The sequence below is a fragment of the Haliotis cracherodii genome, unplaced genomic scaffold (assembly GCF_022045235.1).
Source record: "Haliotis cracherodii isolate W230 unplaced genomic scaffold, xgHalCrac1.p SCAF_19, whole genome shotgun sequence".
NCBI lineage: Eukaryota > Metazoa > Mollusca > Gastropoda > Lepetellida > Haliotidae > Haliotis > Haliotis cracherodii.
Genome location: NW_027266274.1, coordinates 10,295,429 through 10,318,709, shown reverse-complemented (window position 1 = coordinate 10,318,709; position 23,281 = coordinate 10,295,429). Strand labels below are relative to the sequence as shown.

Sequence of the window (23,281 nt, the reverse complement as noted above, 5' to 3'; positions counted from 1 at the left end):
CCATTGTTATTCGATTGACAGTCGAGAGATACTAGGGATAATATGTGCCCTTGAACTCAACATCAGATGGATGTTAAACGAAATATATATCATGTAAATATTTGGACAATCATTTGAATAGTTGGAAAGTTTAACAGACAATTTGCTGGTGTTTCACAAGTATGTAACACTGTAAAGAGTAAATTATGTAAGTCTGTTCAGTAGTAGCCTCACACAAAAACTTATGGCGTCTGGCGAATATGCTAACAAATGACAATATAGTAATAGCAATAAAGTGGAATCAAAGTTATGCTTGAGGGGTAAAGTTATGGACTAGGGTACAGCTAAGTTATGAATAAAAGTGTGTTTACCTGGTTGAATTCTGCAACCTGCTGTTTTCTAGCCTGAACATCGGCTGACGTCTCCAGCTGAGCAACAATATCCTTGATGTTGCAGTACTTCAGAACCATTCCTTTGACAGTTGTCTGAGGAGGAATAAAAAAAATTCAGCTACTTTGCATAGTCTGAATTAAAAACAACTTTCCAAATATTTCATGACTTGATATCGTTTGAGTCGGTTTAGTACAGCAAATACAGTGTAGTTGAGAGAAATAGTTCTCTGACATTCATTCACCTGGCCTTTGTTGAACAGGTTTAGCTTCCTGATCGCCAACGGATCCATGTTCAAGACTTTGGCGGCGTGATCCATTATCGTTTCCATGATGAAGATAGATGGACAGGATCCTGTAAGAAAACGAAACGAAACGAAAGTTAGCATAAAAGAGATTTTTGAAGTTGTATGTTACAGTTCTTCTAAAAGAGGACTCATAATACTTGCAAATTATCAAAGATTATGTTGTGATTATTACACCCAGAATCTCACAACTGCCGTCTTTACGATAGAAACATTGCTCGAGATGAATGAATGATGATAGTGATGGAAGATCATCACACTAGTATTAGGCACAAATATTTGTCATTTCACTTCCTGCTGAAGGTCCTTAACTGGTACAGATTTAATTTTTCTGTTTCGCGTATATGTTTCATGTATAGACATGTGTGTCCCGTGATGGAGGGTATTACCTGGCGACCGGCAAGGAGTGTTGGTAGGGAGATTTGTTTTTAGGGCTACAGGTTTGAAATCCCATGCTGGACAGTAGTATGCTGAAAAGAATGGATACATGTGTGCACAATACGCAGTACTCAGTCGGGTAGTCACCTCGAACAGCTTGAGGACAATAACTTATTGGTTACTGATATTAAAACACTGAGACTATTCTGCACAGTAGCGAGTATCATGCCATCATGTCGGAATGCGCCGATCATTCAACCATTGTGTCAGAAATGAGCTACAGGTATACATTGATGAAAAATATACAACACACAGGGGAAACAAAATCAAAACAAATATCATTTTTAAAAATAATGATAAAGGTGCTCATGTATCACCATTGTCCATAAATCGAGGGAATACACCAAGGGCACAGTCATTGGGCGATATTCCACAGTCAGCATGGGCTGTAAGTTGGATTCCTTTAAGTATCCCATCATTGTTGACCCCGATCTGATTACAGAGGAATGATACTGAGTTAGAGATAAGACATGGTGCTCCCAATTATTCTTATCATAACAACATGGTATTCATCTGCTCACTGATACCAAATACATCCATGAATTCATATTCACGAGTTCTGACGTATACAAAAGCAATTATGTTTGCATATTTTCTCGTGATCAGAAACTTTGGGCTTTGAATGTATGTCACGGAGTGATCCATACTCTGGTTGATGTGTTATCAGAACCCGTGTTTCAAAGCAAAACACTGATCGCATTGTTGCCAAGATGTCCAGATGTTCTTACGGTGTAATTCGCCAGATAGGGAAAACGTTTCCCAATTGTCTTCATGTTGGTGTGGAAGTTCATCGCCAGGCGGACAGGTCTGAAAGTTCGAATCGTACATTGTTTAGTATAGATGTTACTGGCGATCGATATTGAGTTCGTTTATACAATCATAATATATATATATATATACAGATAGATAGATAGATAGATATAACGTCAACACAAGAGATCTCCATTATTCTACGAAACAGATTCCATTGGGCGTGAAAGGCAAAATAGCGGTGAAGGTTTCAAGGATGGATCACCGAAGATCAGCGATTACACAAGATGTTAACCTGGCCACGGAGAGAGACATTCCCCTGAAATTGTTCGACCCTTAGCCACTAAGTGCTAAATCTGTAGTTGTATGATTCACATAGGAGATCAAATATCTACGAACGTATTCATCTATCAAGTTCTCATCTTGGATTGAGATTGAACGTGTAGATACCAGGAAAGCAGCACTCATCCATTATTCGTTTTGTCATACATTCAACCCACCTCCTCATGATGCGCGTGGCGAGAGCAGCAGCACACGCTGGTAAGCTCGCACGTGATATCCTCCCTCCAAAAGATCCTCCAATACGCTTGACCTTCACGCTTACACTTCGAAATAACATAAGATAAAATTTGAACATATGTCCTGTTTAAGCATACATTCAATGAAACAGTTTGGTAAAAGTACATGCTGAAGGGATGTGTCCTATCTGCTACTGTACGTCGTTTGTACAAAGTGTATCATTGTTTAACAACTTACCAGTACAACACATTCGAAAACAACTTCAACAAGCGGATTCAAAAAATGAAAGATATATCTATTTATAAAATACTGACAAGACCAACTTTGTTGGAATATGTTTTAATTTTGTCTTAAGGATTTAATATGCACATAAAATATAACTGACAGCCACTATAATAATTATGTCAAAAGACAATAATGACAAATTTGACAAATGTTGAATAAATGAGATTTTATTATCCTTTGCATTTTGAGCAGTTCAACGGACTACATTACAAAGGAACCCGAGCTTTTTGTCTTGTACACGGGGCTCTGTTTAGATTATGAAACCGAGCCAGTAGATGTTTATTTTTTTTTATTTACGGATCTAAATCTTTATGAATTACCTCCAAGCCTCACAAATTATTGTTTGCTTTTGATAAAAAGATGCTTAGATATGTTGTTGTTTAAACATGTATGTACTTACAGGATATATGAAACTATTATGTAAGGTTATTTAAAAGGTACTTCCGGGTTATGAAAGGTCAACATCAATCTAGGCTTAAGATAAGACGCAACTCCGTGTATCGGGTGGACATGTTCGGTGACTTGGTTGATTTCGTGTTCCTAAAATTGATGACTGGTTTGTCTGGTCTGGACACGATTGCTGCTTCTAGCTGGAATCTTTATTAGTGCGACGTTAAACAACAAACAAACTGGGTACCTGCTTTCCTTGATGTTAAGTACTGTGGCAACGGCCTGTTGTACAGCACTTGCCCACTGTGTTGCGCAGTGGAGATGTACTCCCCTCCCATCCTCTGCTGGGTAGCACAGGCAGACCTGGGAAGTATTGATATAGTTATGCAGCCTGTACCTGCCATGCAAGGACATGTTACAGTGTATAATGCATAAACGTTTGAAAAAACTGGAAATAAAAAAAACCAAAACTTTTTCCATAATCATAAGAAATATCCTCTATACGATTCCGACTGTGTCATAAGCAAGGCATAACAGACGTCTTGAACACTGTATATATAGTATATAGAATTACATAGCAGCAGATACCTTTAATAGGTGTGGTGTAAAAACAAAACATAAAAATACATGTTAGGCCTTATATTAAAACTGGAAACGTAACTACGTCATTGATAAATTAGGAAACGTAACTACGTCATTGATTAAGTAGGAAGCGTAACTACGTCATTGATTAAGTGGGAAATGTAACTACGTCATTGATTAAGCAGGAAGCGTAACAACGTCATTGATTAAGTGGGAAACGTAACTACGTCATTGATTAAGTAGGAAACGAAACTACGTCATTGATTAAGTAGGAAGCGTAACTACCACATTGGTAAAGTAGGAAGCGTAACAACGTCATTAATTACGTAGGAAGCGTAACTACGTTATTGAGGACGCGCTAATACGTCATTGATAAGTAGGAATCGTAACTATATCCTTAATTAAGTAGGAATCGTAACAACGTCGTTATGTAGGCAGCATAACTATACAAGCAAAAAGACCCTTTCCAACGTCACTGATGAAGAAGTGAGTGAGTGAGTATGGTTTTACGCCACTTTTAGCAATATTCCAGCAATATCACAGCGTAGGACACCTTCACACATTGTACCCATGTCGTGAATCGAAACCGGGTCTTCGGCGTGACTAGCGAACGCTTTAACCACTAGGCTACCCGACCGCCCCCACTGATGAAGTAGGAAGCGCAAATACATCATTGATTAAGTAGGAAAGGTAACTATGTATTTGATGAACTAGGAAACATATCAACGGCAATCAACAAATTCTTCACCTCTATACAAAATGTGAAGCTCTTTTCTGGCCCCCCTCTTAACATGACTGGAATGTTGCTGAACATGGTTGCATTCTCCCATACATATGAATATACATCTCCCCATGACATTAGTACTTATGGTATATTTAGGTATATGACGGACCTGTGTTTCAAGGTAGAAATGGTACTGATGTTTCATCTTGATGGTGCCAGTAATCTGTTTGTCAGATCCCGCTATTGCAGCTGAAGAAAAAAAGAACTATTTCAATATGTTCTGTTGTCTTATCAGTATCTTGTTAATCTATTTCTATTAACCTAAATAAATAAGTGGCTCACACTGTTGCACCAGAAAACAATATCAGTGGACACTGTCAATCAAATGTATGTTCTCATGCAAATTCAGCTTGATGTACTGAAACCGATATCTACAGAAGAATTGGGCACCTGCTGCATCGCCAACTTTTAGCTCTTGGGCAACATTTGGAAATATGGATTTCTTTTGAATGGCATCTTCCATTGTAATGATGGGAGGCTGGACGTTCTTGTAGGTAACTTTCACCATGCTGGCTGCGGTGTCTGCCGACCATTTGTCCACTGGAAGAAAACATCATACATTTTCACATCAATTACTTGTGTCTCGAAAGTTATAACGTTTGTGGCAGATTTTGGGTAAAACCACATGCATCTTCTGAAACATTTAAAACGTATCTGTTTCAGCATTTACTCTAATGTGAATTAATTATTTTTGTGGCCTGTTAACCGCCTTAGCTGTTCGATAACTAGAATGTTGGTGAAAGGTAATATTGATAACTGTACGTTGTTACTTGGCTGGTGTAAGTATTATTTTGTTTCAATAAATAAGGACATGAAACAAAACAATTTGGAAATGCTTGAAGTATATGGTCAAAATGGTCACTATGAAGATTAACTAACATTAACCTGACCGGAAAAGTAGGACTAGTTTACTGAAACCATGTGACAGCTAATGAATGAGTTAAAGTCATTCCAAAGGTATGTATCTTCGTGAACATGTATGTATGTTGGTTGGTTGGTTTGTTGGTTTACGCCGCACGCATCAATATTCCAGCTATATGACGGCGGACCAGACAATCCATTAATTGATATCATGAGCATCGACCCACGCATTTGGGATTGATGACCTGCATCAACCAAGTCAACGAGTCTGGCCACCCGATCCCGTTAGTCGCATCTTACCACGCCTATTCTACCTCGGATCGTCACAGGTCAAACATGTATGTACAATGTAAGCAGGCATTAGTTATATTATTCAGACCAAGGCAAGTCGAAGCTTATGAAACTATAGCAATTACATATACACTATGCTTTGTTGTTTTGTTTTGTCTGTTTAACATCGCACTTTTCACCAGTCCAGACACAGACAGCTGGATGATCATACAGTCCATAAACGAAGGTTCTGTCAAGGAACTCTACCTGCCACAATGAGACCAATTGTCTGTCCACTGTACAGAACTCGTCCACTGCAGAAGAGCTGGAAAAATGGTATGATTGAGACATAATCTAATAAGTTTTTCAAATATATGCATAACCTTTCAGCTACACTATTGGCAACTCTGTTTAGTTCACATCATATATGAAAACAATTCCTTGGTGTAATCAAAGACAATTCTATCCCCCATGAGTAGAAATAAATGTAATTGTTAATGTGACAACTTTGAAATCATGGACATGATTTAGGAATCTGTTTTGGTTTTGTTAAAAAGTTGCCTGTAACATATGGTGATATAATCACATATCTACTACCATCTACCCCTTCCAAAAGTTATAAGAACATGTAGGCTCTCCAGCTTTTTGGTTTGGGGCAGTAACAAAGGATAGAATCCACTTAAGAAACAATGACAAAGAAAAGAGAAGAAGGTGGGGGAAACAGCTGACACTATATATATTCTTGTTGTCAGTACCTCCTCAACACCCGGATTTGGTGTACTGAAAGTGTTCCTTCCTCCGGTCGGTATATCAGCTGCAGATATATACTTGAGCACTCCCGGATAGGACTGTGGAAAGATTTTCAAAACTCAAGCCAGAAACAATAAAATAATGTCTTCATTTCCCTCCCCTCATATGTTGAATCCATGCCTGAATACTTGTTTAAAATAATTGGTTTAAAACATTGCAGGATAACATTACATGCCAAGCCTACTTCGATTCGGGAGTTCGAATTTCAAATTTGGCCCGATTGAGATCTGTCGTTCATGATTTGTAAGCACCTTACCCATAGGTTTCACCAAAAATATTAACGTTTTCATCTATTTGAGTTTCCTGCACTTTAAGCATACACTGCTGGTAGAAAAGAAATAATGGTCAAGACGGAGTTAAAATTCATTCACTCTCGCTCAATTCTATACATGGTAAAGATAATGCACTCGTATGCGTTCTTTCAGTCAACCTAATTGCCTCCTTTGATATTGTAAAATACTACTTTCCAAACGTCTGAGGTTGCCTGAGTTATATGTAGCTAACCGCCTTTAACAGAAAATTATTGGATGAAAAGTCCAACCAGTACAGGTCGTAGTTGGTTGAAACAACTGAAGGCATCTTCAGTGTTGTTACTGAGGTGGCACAGGTTATAGACACGGTATTCAAATGGATGAGCAGACAGAAAAAGACACAAATTATCACACAACCTGTGGCAGAAGCAGGCAGACTTGGCATCAGCCCGATCAGCGTAAACGCGTCAAACACCGGGAACCCGTTTTAACCCCCAGTAAGGAGATTCCCCGCAGTAGAGGAATTTTAAGGGACTATTTCGCCAGCCGTTGTTTTATCGTCTGTTTCACACCATTTCCGTTTTTCATATTTAATTTTGCTCAAGCATTTGTAATTAATTATGTCCTAAAGTATTAAAATCTGCAACGTTTCTAAGATGACTTTACTTGCCCTACAACACCCATGTTGGTAAGACAGTTAGTACTCCCATAACGTTGCTTTTCATACACTTACGTTACTCGTATCGTCAGGATCGCTTTGTGGAACGGAGCCCAGGAGATACAGATCTAAGTGGTTCATATTGCAGCAAAACTGACCACTTAGCTGCCAATGTAACCTGAATTAGCAACCAGTAATAAGCGTGCCCCACATATTCTACTGCACTTTGTCCCTCATTCAGTCCTGCTTGACAAAGGTATTAGGATCTATACCGTCGCTTTTTGCAGTTTTAAAGAAGTTGTTATCCATAAAATTGTGTCTACCATATTCTACCAATTGCATTTTTAAGGCAGTTATTCCCTCAAGAAGACGATAATACATTGGTTTTCAGGAAACCCAAAATTTATCTGCACTTTCGTACTTTAATACAAATAAGATCTAAGTACAAAAGTTATGTGTACCGTTTCTACAGATTTACAGCTTATTGTCTTTTAAAAGATAATTGTTTTTTACGAACATGTATGATTTCAGTATTTTAATCAATTTAGGTTACCATGGCTGCAGAGGTGTCGACAGTGTCGATCTCGGCGTTGCCAACACTGCTGATGACGAATGACGCAGCCACTTCATTTGGAACCGGAGGTAAGTCACCAACGAACTGGACCTGACCTGAAGTCTGAAACATTACATATACATGTGTATGGATCGCATACATGTAGTGGCAGAGTTGAGGAGACGACCTATAGTCTGAAACATTCCATATATAGATCTTATACAATTACTGGATGAGTTAATGAGACGACCTATAGTTTGAAACATTCCATATATAGATCTCATACAATCACTGGGTGAGTTGAGGAGACGACCTATAGTCTGAAACATTCTAAATATAGATCTCATACAATTACTGGATGAGTTGAGGAGACATTACATATACATGTATATCTATAACATGAACAATCCAGTGACACTATAGCGCATATACTGATTTTGTTGAAACTAAAAACGATATGTTTGAATTAAGTCTGCTGTGTACAGGTTCATCGATTCTGTTAGATAGCTTTCACTGTTAGTTAGCAACCATTGTCTTCTTGCTTCAGTAAGTTTAACTATTGAATTATACATAGGCATGTTATTATTGCATAGTAACCTTGTGATAGGTATTTCTTTCAAGTGAGACCTGCTCAGAGGTTTAACTTTTAAATTGTAAGAAAAGCCGTCAGGCTTTTCCTCGCTCGCCGTTTTACATTTTGAACCGAAACCTCAGAGTCGTGTTTTATCCTTAACAGAGAGTGCAGAGTTAAGTAACCTCCAGGTGTTTGTTTGTCCCAGTCGGTTTAATCAGCAGTCTATGTGTCTTGCTGATTTTCTTATCAGTGTTGGTTTAGCCATCTTATGTAATAGCTGGTATACGGTTGCATAGTTAACGTTTGAATATTTGCTACTACCACCAAATGATCTGCATCCGAGGCGGCTCCACTCAGACTCACGCCCTAAGATTGTTTTTGTATTTATCGGTGGTCTTAGCCTGTCACAATTGGGGCCTAGCCACTTTAGATTTTCTCTCGTTGAGTATATGCAGCTGATGATAAAAAACCTGTGAACATTTACCAGGTTGTCTATCTTTTCTTTATTTACATTTATAAACACAATAGTAGCAGGAGATCCGCTCCGTGACGGTAACGCTTTCAAAAAGGTTAAAGGTAGACAAGGGGAATTCATTTCCAAATTGGATACATCAGTGTTTATTCAGATGAACATCTGACTCGCTTTTGTAATTATGACTGGCGTTTAAGCTGGAACAGGTTATGACCACCTTTCCGAAAACACCTAGTGCCATTACTGGTGCATTGTCGGGATGGTCCAATGGACATCTTATTTGGCTTGCTAATATGTACCCTATGTTCCCATGTTTGTTCAGGTGAATACTCGACTTGCCTTGCTGTCACCATATCCATTATAATGCGGTTGACAGGATGACAAAGATAATCATGTTCTGAATACAAATTAATGTTGACAACAAACAGAAGCAAATCATAAGTCACACATTCGTAGTCTTAATATGTTGGTGAAAATACATACCTGTAAGGTTGCATCCGCCTTCGTCATAGGTTGAGTCAGGGGGTATTCATCTTTACGACTGTCATATGTCTGAGTGCCGGATGACACGGGCCGTATCAAGTTGGTGCCTCCACTCTGGAATCTTGATGCTGCTTTCTCACTACACATGCCGAGCACACACTAAATAAAGATTTAGAAACGAGCTTGTACCGGTCACAAATGGGATATACCCATACCCGTTCTCATGGTTTTCCCTTACATGGTAAACGTCTCAGACCTGCATCACTTCGCCTTTTCCTCACACATCAAGTGACACAACTGAAATGTTCACTCGCTTAAACGCAGTAAGATGACTGAAAGAATGTTAAACCCAACTCTCAGACTACTTCCGCCAAGTCCTCGGTCCTTCCCCACTTAAAATAACGAGAACAAGAAATTTCGAAAAATTAATCAAAATCAAGATGAAATAATCGAAATGACTTGTTTTTATAAAATTCAAATAACGAGGAAAAAATCGAAATGACGAAAATATGATGGAAGAAATGAGAAAAAACTCCAATCGATAAAATAAACAAATAATTAAAAACAATTGATGTAAAACAAATAAAATTATACTCCCAAAATAACTTTGAAAGTATTCACAAGGCAATGTCTTGGTTCCAAATTTGCAAACTTTAACCGAGCAAGCAATTGAAATCCAGCAGGGTGAGACGGCAACATGAATGCACGTGTTTTGCATCGCGGAGGTATGTGTTGGAGACCCTGAATAATTTCGTCAGGCCCTCATTTAAAAAAATGTAGCTAATTGTAACAAATACATATCACATTTACAGTAGGTTGATGAAGGGCATAGGCACTTGAGCCCACACTCTGAGGAACGCCTTGGTCGGACGTCATCTATCTGGATGGATTTTTATAGGGCAAGAAATGGGGTAACGCATGTGCATTTCAATTTGCATTGAACTCACGTGCATTGGGTTACCATGACCGTTGCCATTATGCGTTTTGGCGATCGGTTTTATTGTCATCTGCTTTGTTTTTTAATCATCAAAATTTCATTGTTCCGGACAAGTTAACGTTAAATTTTAGAAACTTTGACAAAAATTAGCCAGATATTTAAATGACAATTTTTCATGCAATGTTACTTGGGGTTACGTTTCTTTTGCGGTTCAGTATACTTTTCAGGGAGATGCGAAATTAGTTTTACTGCACAATACTAATATCGTAATGTATCTGCGCGGCCACTAATAAATATCATAAAAATGTAATTCAATGGTGAAAAATGTGTTGGAATAGATGTTATGATTACATGTGACCAGATAAATTGAAACTGAAAACATTATTCTGAAATGTGTTAGATCGAATGTAGATTAAAGAAGTAGTTAGCAGTACACGACAACCTGTATCAGGCAACTATAGTAACTGAAAACAATCAACAATGCAAGCTGTGCATGCTATTTGGGACACGGTGACCTGCATCACGCCAGGTCACGAAGCCTGATCATCCGATCCCAGTTTAGCCAGGTCTGACGAAGCATGAGGTACTTGATCTTACCCGAAATTCTCAACTGACAACTTCAGTGATGACACTTACAGCACCACGCGATTGGATCGTGTTTGTTAACACTGTTATCAATATCACATAGATAGATGACACAAACAGATATCCCTATAATGATACACAGATCACGTCTAGAGTCTAGATATGTCTAACATAGAGACAGTGGAAACTGATGTATAATGATAATGTATAATGACCTTGTAAAACAAAGCGATGGCCAAGTTCTTTCTGTAGGCTGGACTCGATAAACCCGCTGTAGCGTCTGGGATCAGTTCGGCGGTCAGACTGGCTATTGTAGCTGAATAATGAATTAGGTTGCATGAAACACGTGTGTACATACCTCACTGTTCAGTACATACCTCACTATTCAAAACAATAAAAGTAGGATTCACTACTATGATTAGTGTGTTTGAGTAATTCCATTCTGCCATAAAGATGACAATACCCATACATTCAACCATGGAACAGCATCACATATACAACATGATGATCATCCATCAGAGTGTGTGTGTGTGTGTGTGTGTGTGTGTGTGTGTGTGAGAGAGAGAGAGAGAGAGAGAGAGAGAGAGAGAGAGAGAGAGAGAGAGAGAGAGAGAGAGAGAGTAATTCCATTCTGACCTTACAGTCTGAACTGCATCTGAAATATCCACCATGAGGACAGTTGTTTTCAATTCGATTCCTATATTGCAACATGACAACCAACCATTTATCTACTCGGGAGCTTAACTCGTCGAAACATGACACCAAACGTCTACATCGCATTCTACATAACATCAACTTCGAAGGTACATGACAACCAACCAATACAGGATCTTCACATGAATGTAAATCAAGACCTGCATCTTACCCTTCAGAACTGAAGCATCCCCCAACTGTTTGCCCTGCAGAAACACCTCTGTACTACTTGCATGTACCTGTATATATCAACGAAAGTTCATGTTGAATAACAACAGAAACGCAGGACGACACTGCGGTATGTTATACATCTGGATATCGAACCTTTATTACGCATTATCTGTCTACAGCTGTAATGTGGGACACCTTGAATGATATTTTACATGTGAGCCAGAAAAAGGCTAGCCTTTAATTCCCCAAAAATAAAAATAAAAGTTACAAATTCATGTCATCCTTAACTCCTATTTCACTAAAAATGAGTTTTATTAATAATGAACTAATGTAGTATGTACTACGTTTTCTTGCTCAGTTCTTTCTTTCTTCAGTCGCATGACGCGGTTCTAAACTTTGTGGATGAGACGTTGCAAATTAGTAGTTGTTAACCAGGGTATTTTCAGATACAAAACCAAATCGTCCATATTCCACGTATCCAAATGCAATATTAATGTGTTAAACTCTGAAGACCTGGTTTATATTTTCTGAATCTCAGTGATAGTATGATCAATAAGGCATATGTTCTGGTCTGTATATTTTATTAACAAAAACAAGGACTTGGATGAAATATCAACAGCACATTTCTTTGCAATGACTTGAGACATTATGCATAATCATTATTATTACCAGCAGGGTGAACATACAGGTATTGAGATGCTAAATTCGCACGTCACACTATGTGTCGTATAAGTTTGTTGGCCTCTTTTTATTCGTTTTGAAGGATAACGATGACCTTGCTAAGGTCACACATATAAGGAAGTGTTAGAGCTTTGTCTTCATTCTGAACAAATTCCTGAGACTTCTTCCACATCAACTCTTTATAAAACCACAAAAGCATACAACGCTAAATGCTTCAAACTCTCCCTTCATTCTATATCATTTATAAATTGATCTACAACAGACATTTTCAGTGGATGTATATCTACTGGACATGTCCCTATTGAATACAGATAGATCAAGGCCTCATGGTCAATGCCTACATAAGCGTGAAATCCAACCACTTTCGTCTTTCAATATTGATTTTATGCGTGGCGAATGAAGCATATCCAATATCTTAAATTACGTTGGATGCTGTGGTTGTTCCACCAGTGTCTTCTTACAAGCATATTTGTTGTACTCTCTCCAAAATTTGTTTATGAATGAAGGTACATGACTGTACGGTCCGACCACTCAAACTGAACATTCCGGATACAAATAACAATAACTGTGTATGCTTCTGTGACTTCAGATTCTGTGGCCTAAAACATCCGGAATGTGATAAATAACATTTCGTTGTGATATCTAGAGTACAATGCTGTGTGTGATCAAATTTGTCTTCTATTATTTCTTATACCTGTCCCTTTTCAAACTGACACTGACACAAAATCAGATTAGCGTTTGTTGATTTTCATGTCTTTATTAACGAGTCAGAAATGATATGAAGAAAGAGTGTAGTCCCCTCTATTTACACCATATTCATCCCACAATACAGCTTTTGGCCTGACTGGGGTATAAAGGGGGATGGTCCTTTAAATAACAGAATATTAATACTGTTATGAAATACACATGACATGCAATTAAGATAAGAACTTGATCTGAAAATTTGAAACTGTCATACGATATTTACAAGAGCACTTTTTTGTTTTTTGAAGAGACATTGTTGTGCATTCATAATTGGTAATTTCATATAATGTCAGCAGAATTTCACTCATACTCAGACACCGAAACCAATATTGCTAATGTCATGCTGTTCGCGGCATAGAGGAGCAAGTCATCGGGCTTTCTTTCATTGCTATTTTGAACACCCGAACTACACTGGTGAGTTCTTCCTACTAGCTTCCAACTTTGCTTCCGTTTTGGAGCAGAGTTTCACGAACTCCACATTACAGAGAAATAATGTTTCCCCACCTGACTTGCTTAGCATATTCCTGACTTACCAGTGTCTTATTGATGCCACCAAACACCAAGGATGGTTTTGTCTTGACAGTGAAGTTGTTGTTCCTGTCCAGCTGCAACCTGAAGCCTGCCGTCACATAGGCGTGGGCATTCTGAAACACATACGTGAGTGAATTGGTTGTTCTCTCTAATCTACAATGTGTGGTCGTGTCAGGAACTGTGCATATCTACCTGGTGTCGGGGGGTAATATTGAATGTCTTGACATACACGTCTCCAGAAGGGAATGTTGGAAGTGTCACAGACAGGATGACCTTGCCCTCCATGTCGAGGTTCAGGAAGTCCATCAGACTGTATGATTCCTCTGTGCCATCACTTGATCCTGCAATACATAATCAGTACATATTCATGACCAGGAATATTCTTACGTTTACCCAAAAAACTGTTTTGGTGAAAAATTGATAGTCACAGAAAATGTTTGATACAACAAGTGTCACAAAAAAATGGAAAGGAAATTTGACGTTCTCTGTTTATTATGGGTATTTGCACCCTGGTCAGTGTTTGTTTCTTTGATGTAGCACAGTGCAATCTAGAAAATGTAATAGATTTTCATAGTGCTCTTTCATGTTAATAATGACATTTACTCAAAGATTTCAGTTTGTTCAACAAGTGATACTTGTTGTTATGTACACACAAGTGGTTGAACACACGTTACAAGGAAACATAATACGCTCACCAAACAAACGTTCAATTCATAATAGTAATATGACTATATTCAAATCATTAAAACTACACATGAGTAGAGGTAGATATATTTAATATAATTGTTAAAACACAACACACAAGAGTCACCAAGACGGATTCCATGAATTGTTTCTTCTAATTGTAGTGGTTTTTTTCTAATTATACCACCAACGTGATACTTTCGTATTTTCCAGTTTTAAATATTGTATACCTTACCAATGAACAGAGTTGCCCCGACTGTCTCGAACATGGTGAAGATATCAGACGGGAACTCAGTGTGCAGGTTCTTCAGCATCAGGTTACCTGCCCAGCTGGCCATCTCAAACAGATAAAGTGGTCATCTCGTAACTTCCTGACAACACCCACCCAAACATAAACCTTCAGCTAAGTGTACAAAACGTATGATTATGTTTCTTCAAATCAAAGTGATGAAGCGAAAAAATGCAATTCCTATTTGTATTTCTTTTAAATATTCGCTAAGCAGATATGCACATGCCATACATTTAAACTGGAATGGCAGGATAATATATTTCTTCATTTCTGGGTTTTACTAGATATTCTGAAGAAGGTAATTATTGTATATGATAATTAATACGACTAAGGCGGAGCTGTGAGTCGATTAAATAAAACTCAGCACCTTTCCCAAAATACCGTGAGATATTCTAATGGAGAATCAAGGTCATCTTGGTAACTGCAAAGGGCACAAAATAGGCATGAATACAAAACACACTAAATGATAAATACATGGTCAGTCAGTGATGACTTAAACTGGTGTCTTCTTACATTTCTCATTCCGACGTTTCCAATTAAGGCCACGTGGTTTGCGAAATCCCGGAAGTAGGACAAAGCAGGATTGGTTCTGTTTTTCTCAAACACCTCATTCATGTTGGTCAGAGTGATGCTGGAACCAAATGTCACTTTGGAGGAGTCCACCTGTGACATAAAAAGCTCTTGCATATGTGGTTCTGGACAAGTGCACATTTCGTGATGTGTTTGTAAATTACTGGGAGGGATTCGCAGTCTTAGTTATTTTGATTACTCAAAAACAATTCTTTATGTTTTGCATTTAATATTGTAGGCCCAATATTTCATTAAACCTGTGTCCACTCAACTTACAGAAATGTTGTAAAACTCTTGGATTCCACGCAGGTCAATGAGCACACCATACATCCATGAGCTGATTTCTTTGTACACACCTGGAAACAAATCAGTTGTCAATATTCTTATTGGATATGATTGATGAGATATATTTGTGTCAGAAACTAGCATCACCTGGCAACAAATTGTACAGCAGAATCAAATCAAAACATAAGCCAGTGAGAGTCTTTGTGACAATGCATGTCAGTCCTTATCCAGTAATGAACACTTCAACATAAAATACCCATCACAGCCTAAAGTTTAAAGAAGATTCTTTAGTGCTCGTAATGCGTCTTCTATGTGTACTCGCATTCGTTTACCGAATCCTGAATTTCCGAACACGAGTCTGTAGTTGTCCCCCTTGTGTTGGCCGAGGAGGGCGTACAGCTGCTGTCTGGTGGTGGGTTTGTACCACTGTGACCCCTGCAGCACAATGTGGAGGGGGACGTGCTCAGGGTCAGTCTGTCTCTCAGATGAACAGCGTCCAGTGCAGGTCTTCCCGGTTTTTCTGCATAACTTCTTGTCCAGTTCCTGGAATTAATAATTGAGTGAGACAATCAGTTAAATTTTGATTTTAAAAGATAACATGACTGATAATAATAGTTCATGTATCAGTTTTCACATAATATATATAGAATCAATTATCTATCGTTAAATGGATATTGAAGAACTCATTACATGACATGAGCCATCCCCTCAATCAGCCATATTTACACCTATATGGGGAAAGAACTAATAAGGTAACTATATGTCGAAGCAGTAAAACTTATGACCTCCAGTGTGTAGGCGAAGGCCCTTTTGTTAGTATCATCTTTCAGACGACCTGCTAGTCTTAAATGATAAACATGTTTGCCACTATGAAACTGGATATGTAAGTGCATCCAGATCAGCATGCAGAAATATACAGATTGGTAACATCAACCTTAGTGGCACTGTCGTCATCCCAGTGGTTAACGGTATATATATTGACAGTTCTAGTTTGTAAACTATTCCATTGCTATCACACCCAGATCATAGATAACGTTTCGGAGTATATGCTTACTCCTTTATCTTCATAATAAAGAAGGTGATATCCATAAACTCTCTTCCTTATGTGTATCACTTCTAAATGTCTTTCAAAGATCAGATAATTATTGTAGTGAACATATCTATCGTCTTTGAAGCAGTATCACACCAAGGGCCACGCTATAAATTGGGTGCAATAACGTGAAAGTTTAACATGAAGATTTCCCAGTTTACCTCAATGTCAATAGTTCCGCCAGGTAGGCTCGGCGGGGCGTCAGAGGCAAAGGACTTCATAGCATCCAGAATCGGGCGATACCCTGCGATAAGAAGAATTATTGACATTTAAAACACTCTAAATATGTCCAGTACACGATAGAAAGAAAACCAAGGAACAGAATAAAAAGGTCTACCCCTTTTCCAAGTTCTCAAACACAAACCGACGTTCCAAATATATTTCTGCCAAAAGCTTATAAATGAAAAAAAAAGCATTTCCTCTTAAACAGGTGGGTGTCATCGAGCTCTGATGTTGTAGAGTGTTATGCTATCACTAAACTCCCTGACTATTAAGGCAATCGCTTTATGGTTTGAAGTCTTTTGACTGTGTCAATGTGAATATGTACTTTTTAACATTTATCTAACAAATAGTTATGTAGACAAATGTGTGTAATATTTCTATTCGCTAACGTAAAGTGTTCAACTTTAGAACATTTGTTGCATTTTTGTGGTAAACATCATTACAAGAACACTCTTATCATATCTTGTATATCTATAGCATTATTAGCCTAGAGACTCTGTGTTGTAACCAGGCACATATATTTACTTGACATACAGACCCAAGCTTAACAGATATCGCAACAGATAACAACGAGATATAACTACGATAAAAGGAATGACTCTGACGAGGTGGGTTTATGTAACTGTAAACACACTGTGTCAGGGGATATCATACACCACTTCAAATATCATACCATATCCTGAACCAGTTGAGCTACTCCAACATGAACGTGCTCTACTGTACATGCTTACCCTTGTCACTAAAACGGGTGTCATCACTTATTTTCAGTGATCCAGACATATAATTTTCACCACTATTAATTTTGTAAAAGACAACATTTGGCCAGCAAATGGCAAAGGTTCGTAGGGTAAATATTTATTTTGACAGTTTGAGCGTTAGCTACAACTAACACGTGTGGCTTTCTATTTGGCCCGACATGGGTACAATGTGTGAAACCCATCTCTGGTATCCCCCGCCGTGACATTGCTGGAATATTCCATATTCACTCACTCACTTTCTTCTTGGTTGACGATGAAATGGTATCACTACAAACATCTTGTGTCAAATGAATATGCTACACCCCTTGAAATACTGAACCATATCTTGAACCAGTTGATAAAATGTTACATGTGAATGAATATCATATTTTATGAATAGTCGTTCTTCAACAACGAGGGCGGTCGGGTAGCCTAGTGGTTAAAGCGTTCGCTCGTCACGCCGAAGACCCGGGTTCGATTCCCGACATGGGTACATTGTGTGAAGCCCATTTCTGGTGTCCGCCGCCGTGATATTGCTGGAATATTGCTAAAAGCGGCGTAAAACCATACTCACTCACTCACTCACTCACTCTTCAACAACGAAAATTGTCTCCATAATCACTTTATTGTTTAGTTCGTGAATGACAGTTTGATTTAGACATATTACAAGCATACCTCGGGAAGGCTGAAGAAGATGTGTCCAGCGCTGGAAGTGGACTCTGAAGGTGTATAATAATTTTGACTGGCTTAGAGTAAAACACCACTGACCTGTACATCGGCAGACGGTTGCATCAAATGCATTTTCTACTTGCTGCATGGTTGGGTTGGGGGTCCTCTTTAGTAGACTGAAACACATATCGAGTTTTATAGATATTCGTAGAGTTTGTTTGAAGAACATTTCGACATTAGTCTTCATATCGTTTTTCAGTATTTGTCAGGGTTTGTGTTCTAAACTTTCCCGAATTTTCAGGTTTGAAACATGAGCCATTTTCGGATAATTGTAAGGCCCAGATTTACAATCCCACATACGTTTTGTGTACAGTTTTTGAGATCGCTAATGTACTTGTATCAATGTTTCAGTGAACAACAAATTTATAGTCTTACCCATACATATTCATGACCTGGGCGGGGCTACAGAAGCCACACTGAGAGCCATTATACTGTGCCAGGCGGTCTTGTAACGGGTGTAGGCCATCCATAGTGTTGCCCAGACCTTCAATGGTTGTCACTTGCATGCCGTCACACGTGTAGAGAGGAACCAGACACTAAAGGAATTAGATCGTCTTAAAGTTACTAGTGTATTTTAAACGCAATATGTAAATATAGTAAAGTACATTAATACCTATCATACTATGATTGACATCAATGAAATAGTGATAACTAAGTGCATTGGCGATACTTGGGGCAGAGAGGTCTTCACGGTGTCCACAGTAACGTCAGGGACAGCAAACAGTTCGACCTTAAACACTTTACTGAACACCAGAGAAGCTCTCCAATGGTTCATCGTCCTACTTTGTCAAAGAAGGGACTATTGCATCTGGAGTACAAAGTATTATTAGACATCTCCTTACCGAGTGGACTGTGTAGGTCTGCACGGCCTTTGTGATGGGATCATATAGTGTGGTAGTGACGAGGCACACGCCACACCCTCCTTCCAAACACATCGCTTTGGTGCCATAGGACACACCCTGGGACCTCATGAACTCATTCAGGGACAGAGCTGCGGCATACTGGTTGCTAACTGGAAATATTTATACATAAAGAGTACGCAACATGTTTTGTTTTTACCTTGAAATGTAATATCATCACCATGTGACATATACTACGTCTTGTAGAAAGGAAGGTGTGGTCACTTTTATTTTATTACATGCAAAACAAGACTTAGTAACATCCCCATCTCCACCATTTCTGAATGCTGCAATACTTTCCTGATTAACAAATTAGGTGACATCTAACCCAGCAAATGACTGTCTTTTCACATCTTTGAGACCTTATGTTGTCTATTACAGTACAACTAAGCCCAGTGCTCCTGGTGTCCCTAATAACAAATAATAAGCACTTGTTCCGTTCCCCTTCCTGCTTTAATATCAACGTTATATGAACTTTAAAACACGGGAGTTCAATACATAACGAAAATGAACTACAGGCTATCACCTTTATGATGACCTTGTGGATGACCATAGACATGACTGGCCCATGTGGCATGACAGAAGAGGAGATGTACAGGATATCCCTGAATATCCAAACACCTTGGGGCGAACAGATTCAGACAAAACCCCAAGCATCCCATAATTTATATCAGTGGACAAAGGAAAAGAGAGACATTTTGTTTCCATGGCAAATAGAGACTCATGTATTTAAGAATAGTTTTCCCTGAACTATTATAGGGGATAGAGCGAACGTTATAAATTCTCTAAGATGCCGAATTTAAGACTAACATTGTGTTTTATTGGAGTTAAGTTTAAAATTAAATATGTAAATACCTGTGACATAAATTGAAAATCCTGAAACAGGGCTAACTAACGGGCACTTCAACCTAAACGCCTGTACCCTTACGTTAAGAGACATATTTACATCTTAAACAAAGTAGTTCACATTTCATTAGCCATTCATTGTGTGGTTAGCCATGATGCCATGTACCTTTAAGAAAATTTAACTTTAAGTTTATTTATCAGTTTGCTTCATTTAAATCACGTGACTCGAAACATTCCACAACTGCATTTAGGGGCCGAGATATCGCCTCTCTCGTTGAGGTGTTTTCTGTCGCACAAGTTACAACTTTGTTTCCATCACTGATGTTAGCAGACTGCAGCAACTGCAAGCCATGAAATAGTGGGCTTACCGATTTAGTTGCGCGCCATGATACCGTTACCCACCTGGCTTGACGATATGGGCCATGATATGACGTCGCCGTGGAACATGGTGGGGGAAGGGTAACAGCGACCGTTTTGTTTGATTGCAGTATACATTTCTAAATACCGTATGCTGAGCAACAGGTGTACATGTAGCCATGAACCACTTCAAGGAAGCTTATTTCTGTGTCCAGATACAGACATAATTCAGAGGAGCCAGCGCCCCATCGGACAATTTTGTTACTGCTGTCACTGTACTGCAGATTGTGTAATACAATAAACAGACGCCAACCTTCATGAATCCAGTGACAATAATTGTCATACAAATAAATGACACAGAAATGTTAAGCTGTGACAGAACAATTCCCTTATTTTTACCTGTGTAGGAATTTCTATTTATGGTGAAGGTAACAGAGGACTTGAGAGGACCTGTGGCCTTGAACTTGAAGAAGTGGCCACAGTTTTCACAGGTAGAAGCATAGACGCCATCCGTCAGTGCTCCGTTGGTGGGGACGTGGCTGTGGAGGAAATCTATCCAAGTAACAACTGGATGAAAATATAAAATTATTATTTTTTATTTCGCCATGCTTAATAATGTGAATACAATATTTAGAAGGTGTAGTAATTTTGTATAAAAAATATTATTTAGCATCGGAAATCATTTTTGTTACTGATGCGTCAAGTATGGAAATATCCTCCACGTATCTACCCAAAAACGTTTTGAAAGCTATACTGATGCTTTGATTGTAACCTTGATCAAACAGCTTCTGAACAAGAAAGTTTTGAAATGTGAACATCAATGGCTGGAGCTACATGAATATCGATCAACATAAAGGAAAGCAGTCTTTTGAAAAGTTAAAGTCAACCCTCTTGTCATACAGTCTTGTGGAGAGTGTTTTGTCAAAGAGTAATTGATTCCGGGTCTCAAAATTAAAGGCATCTGTACAGCTGTTCAAACATTTTTATGGTGGACATGTGACGGACATTTCCAAACGTGTCGCATAGTGACCAAAATGAATTCCCTATTTTGACAGGTGAAGTATGATTCTATGTTTAGGTAAATGTTTATCTTGCTGTGCATATAGTTGTGACGGGTGCCACCAGTGTGGCAGGATACGCTCACCTTTTCACCAACATATGTTGTCTTCAGTTTTTTATTCATACACACATGCTCAAGATATGGTCGGAATCATGCAGTGGATTACTATTGATACCAAAAAAAATAAAGAAAGTATCTTGAAGTGAATAATGTATCTGTCACGAGGAAGGCATTCAGTTTTTGCCTACAGGATATGTTCCAGTCTGTTACCTTGTCCTGCACACCGGGCAGTGCACAAAGTTCCCCAGCGACGTTGTCGACATATCTGCTGCTCCTGCTGTCGCTGCTCCGCTGGTTGTATTATTTATCCCCGGGTTGTCTGCACTAGCAGCGTGATTGTCACATGACATGCATGTGATGATATTTTTTTTTATTTTGATAAGTCTTTATCTGTGTACATTCCATCGAAACAAGTACATGCACTTTGACCTATGTGTAAGTGGTGCAGATACAGTATGTATGTTTAGTATGTGTGTGCCTCATAAAGGTCCGGGTTAGAATAGGTGTTCTCCGTTTTTAGCAGTATTCCAGCAATATCACGGCGGGGGACACCAGAGATGGGCTTCACACATTGTTCCCATGTCGGGAATCGACCTCGGGTCTTCGGCGTGACGAGCGAACGCTTTAACCACTAGGCTACCCTACCGTCCCTACATTCAATTTGGAACAATAATGCATATCATTAGGAACTTTATATTTTATAAAGAGGGCACTAACTAAACTACCGGGCAAAAGAACGAAAACATTTTCTATTAATGATGCCTAAAAATGAAACAAACAAGAAATGTTAATTCGATGGTGATGTATTAAATTTTGATACTTGTGTCATAGTTGTGTTTTGGACTTTATGTTTGCAGTGTTTCTGGTGCTGTTTACAGCCTTGTAACGGTTTGATAACGTACGTAATTTTGGGGTCAAATCCAATTTTCAAGTTTATACTTTGCCCGGCAGTTTATGTCATGTCAACTTCAGCTGACATGTTACATTTAAAGAAAATACAAAGCTGGTGCACATGGGAACATATGCACATGTGAGTGAGTGAGTGAGTGAGTGAGTGAGTGAGTGAGTGAGTGAGTGAGTGAGTGAGTGAGTGAGTGAGTGAGTATGGTTTAACGCCGCTTCTAGCAATATTCCAGCACGGCGGGGGACACCAGAAATGGGCTTCACACATTGTACCATTGTACCCATGTCGGGATTCGAACCCGGGTCTTTGGTCTGACGAGCGAACGCGTTAACCACTAGGCTACCCGATCGCCCCTCATATACATATGTATTCTCCGTCAACTGTAAACGTGCTGGGTAGCTTCATAACATGTATCGAATAGATGTGATACAAACTTGTTTGCTGCTCGATACAAACGATACTGACTTTGACTAGTGGCTAGACAGAGCTATGGGCTGTTTTCCTTATAGATCCGTTACATCATCCACTGATTGCCATACGTTGATAAATAGAAAGCTGTTATATTTACTGAAACACCAAACTGCAAACAGTTTTTTTTCTATTAGGCATTAACAATCAAATAAAGACTTACAAAGATTTATGTTTTCATTTGCTACTACAGTTGGCCCGTTTGTTTTTTCCTAAACATTGTAAAATAGATGGTCATAGAGTGAGTGAGTGAGTTGGGTTTAACGCCGCTTTTAACAGTATTCCAGTTATATCACGGCGTGTCAGCTTAATGTGGGAGGAAAGACCGAAGTGATGCAGGTCTCAGACGTTTACCACTTCGGTGAAACCCACGAGCACGGGTATGG

General features: G+C 38.8%; 1 protein-coding gene across 1 annotated transcript in view; it reads right to left on the bottom strand.

Annotated features, from left to right (window-relative positions):
- The window catches only part of LOC139466750 (uncharacterized), a 28,239-nt gene extending 6,366 nt beyond the window's left edge, over positions 1-21,873 (bottom strand). Inside the window, exons 1-27 of the mRNA XM_071248414.1 lie at positions 21,734-21,873; positions 20,803-20,942; positions 19,144-19,313; positions 18,677-18,837; positions 18,341-18,417; positions 16,775-16,857; positions 15,856-16,066; positions 15,515-15,594; positions 15,182-15,331; positions 14,615-14,717; positions 13,888-14,036; positions 13,698-13,808; positions 11,741-11,807; positions 11,091-11,191; positions 9,354-9,512; positions 7,825-7,947; positions 6,308-6,400; positions 5,820-5,877; positions 4,812-4,961; positions 4,531-4,610; positions 3,303-3,418; positions 2,362-2,466; positions 1,840-1,918; positions 1,429-1,543; positions 1,063-1,143; positions 614-723; positions 351-464 (exon numbers count right to left, since the gene is read on the bottom strand). Of these exons, the coding sequence (XP_071104515.1) occupies positions 351-464; positions 614-723; positions 1,063-1,143; positions 1,429-1,543; positions 1,840-1,918; positions 2,362-2,466; positions 3,303-3,418; positions 4,531-4,610; positions 4,812-4,961; positions 5,820-5,877; positions 6,308-6,400; positions 7,825-7,947; positions 9,354-9,512; positions 11,091-11,191; positions 11,741-11,807; positions 13,698-13,808; positions 13,888-14,036; positions 14,615-14,717; positions 15,182-15,331; positions 15,515-15,594; positions 15,856-16,066; positions 16,775-16,857; positions 18,341-18,417; positions 18,677-18,837; positions 19,144-19,313; positions 20,803-20,942; positions 21,734-21,873 (3,126 nt within the window). The remainder of the gene's footprint in view (positions 1-350; positions 465-613; positions 724-1,062; positions 1,144-1,428; positions 1,544-1,839; positions 1,919-2,361; positions 2,467-3,302; positions 3,419-4,530; positions 4,611-4,811; positions 4,962-5,819; positions 5,878-6,307; positions 6,401-7,824; positions 7,948-9,353; positions 9,513-11,090; positions 11,192-11,740; positions 11,808-13,697; positions 13,809-13,887; positions 14,037-14,614; positions 14,718-15,181; positions 15,332-15,514; positions 15,595-15,855; positions 16,067-16,774; positions 16,858-18,340; positions 18,418-18,676; positions 18,838-19,143; positions 19,314-20,802; positions 20,943-21,733) is intronic.
- Between the last annotated feature and the right edge of the window lie 1,408 nt (positions 21,874-23,281).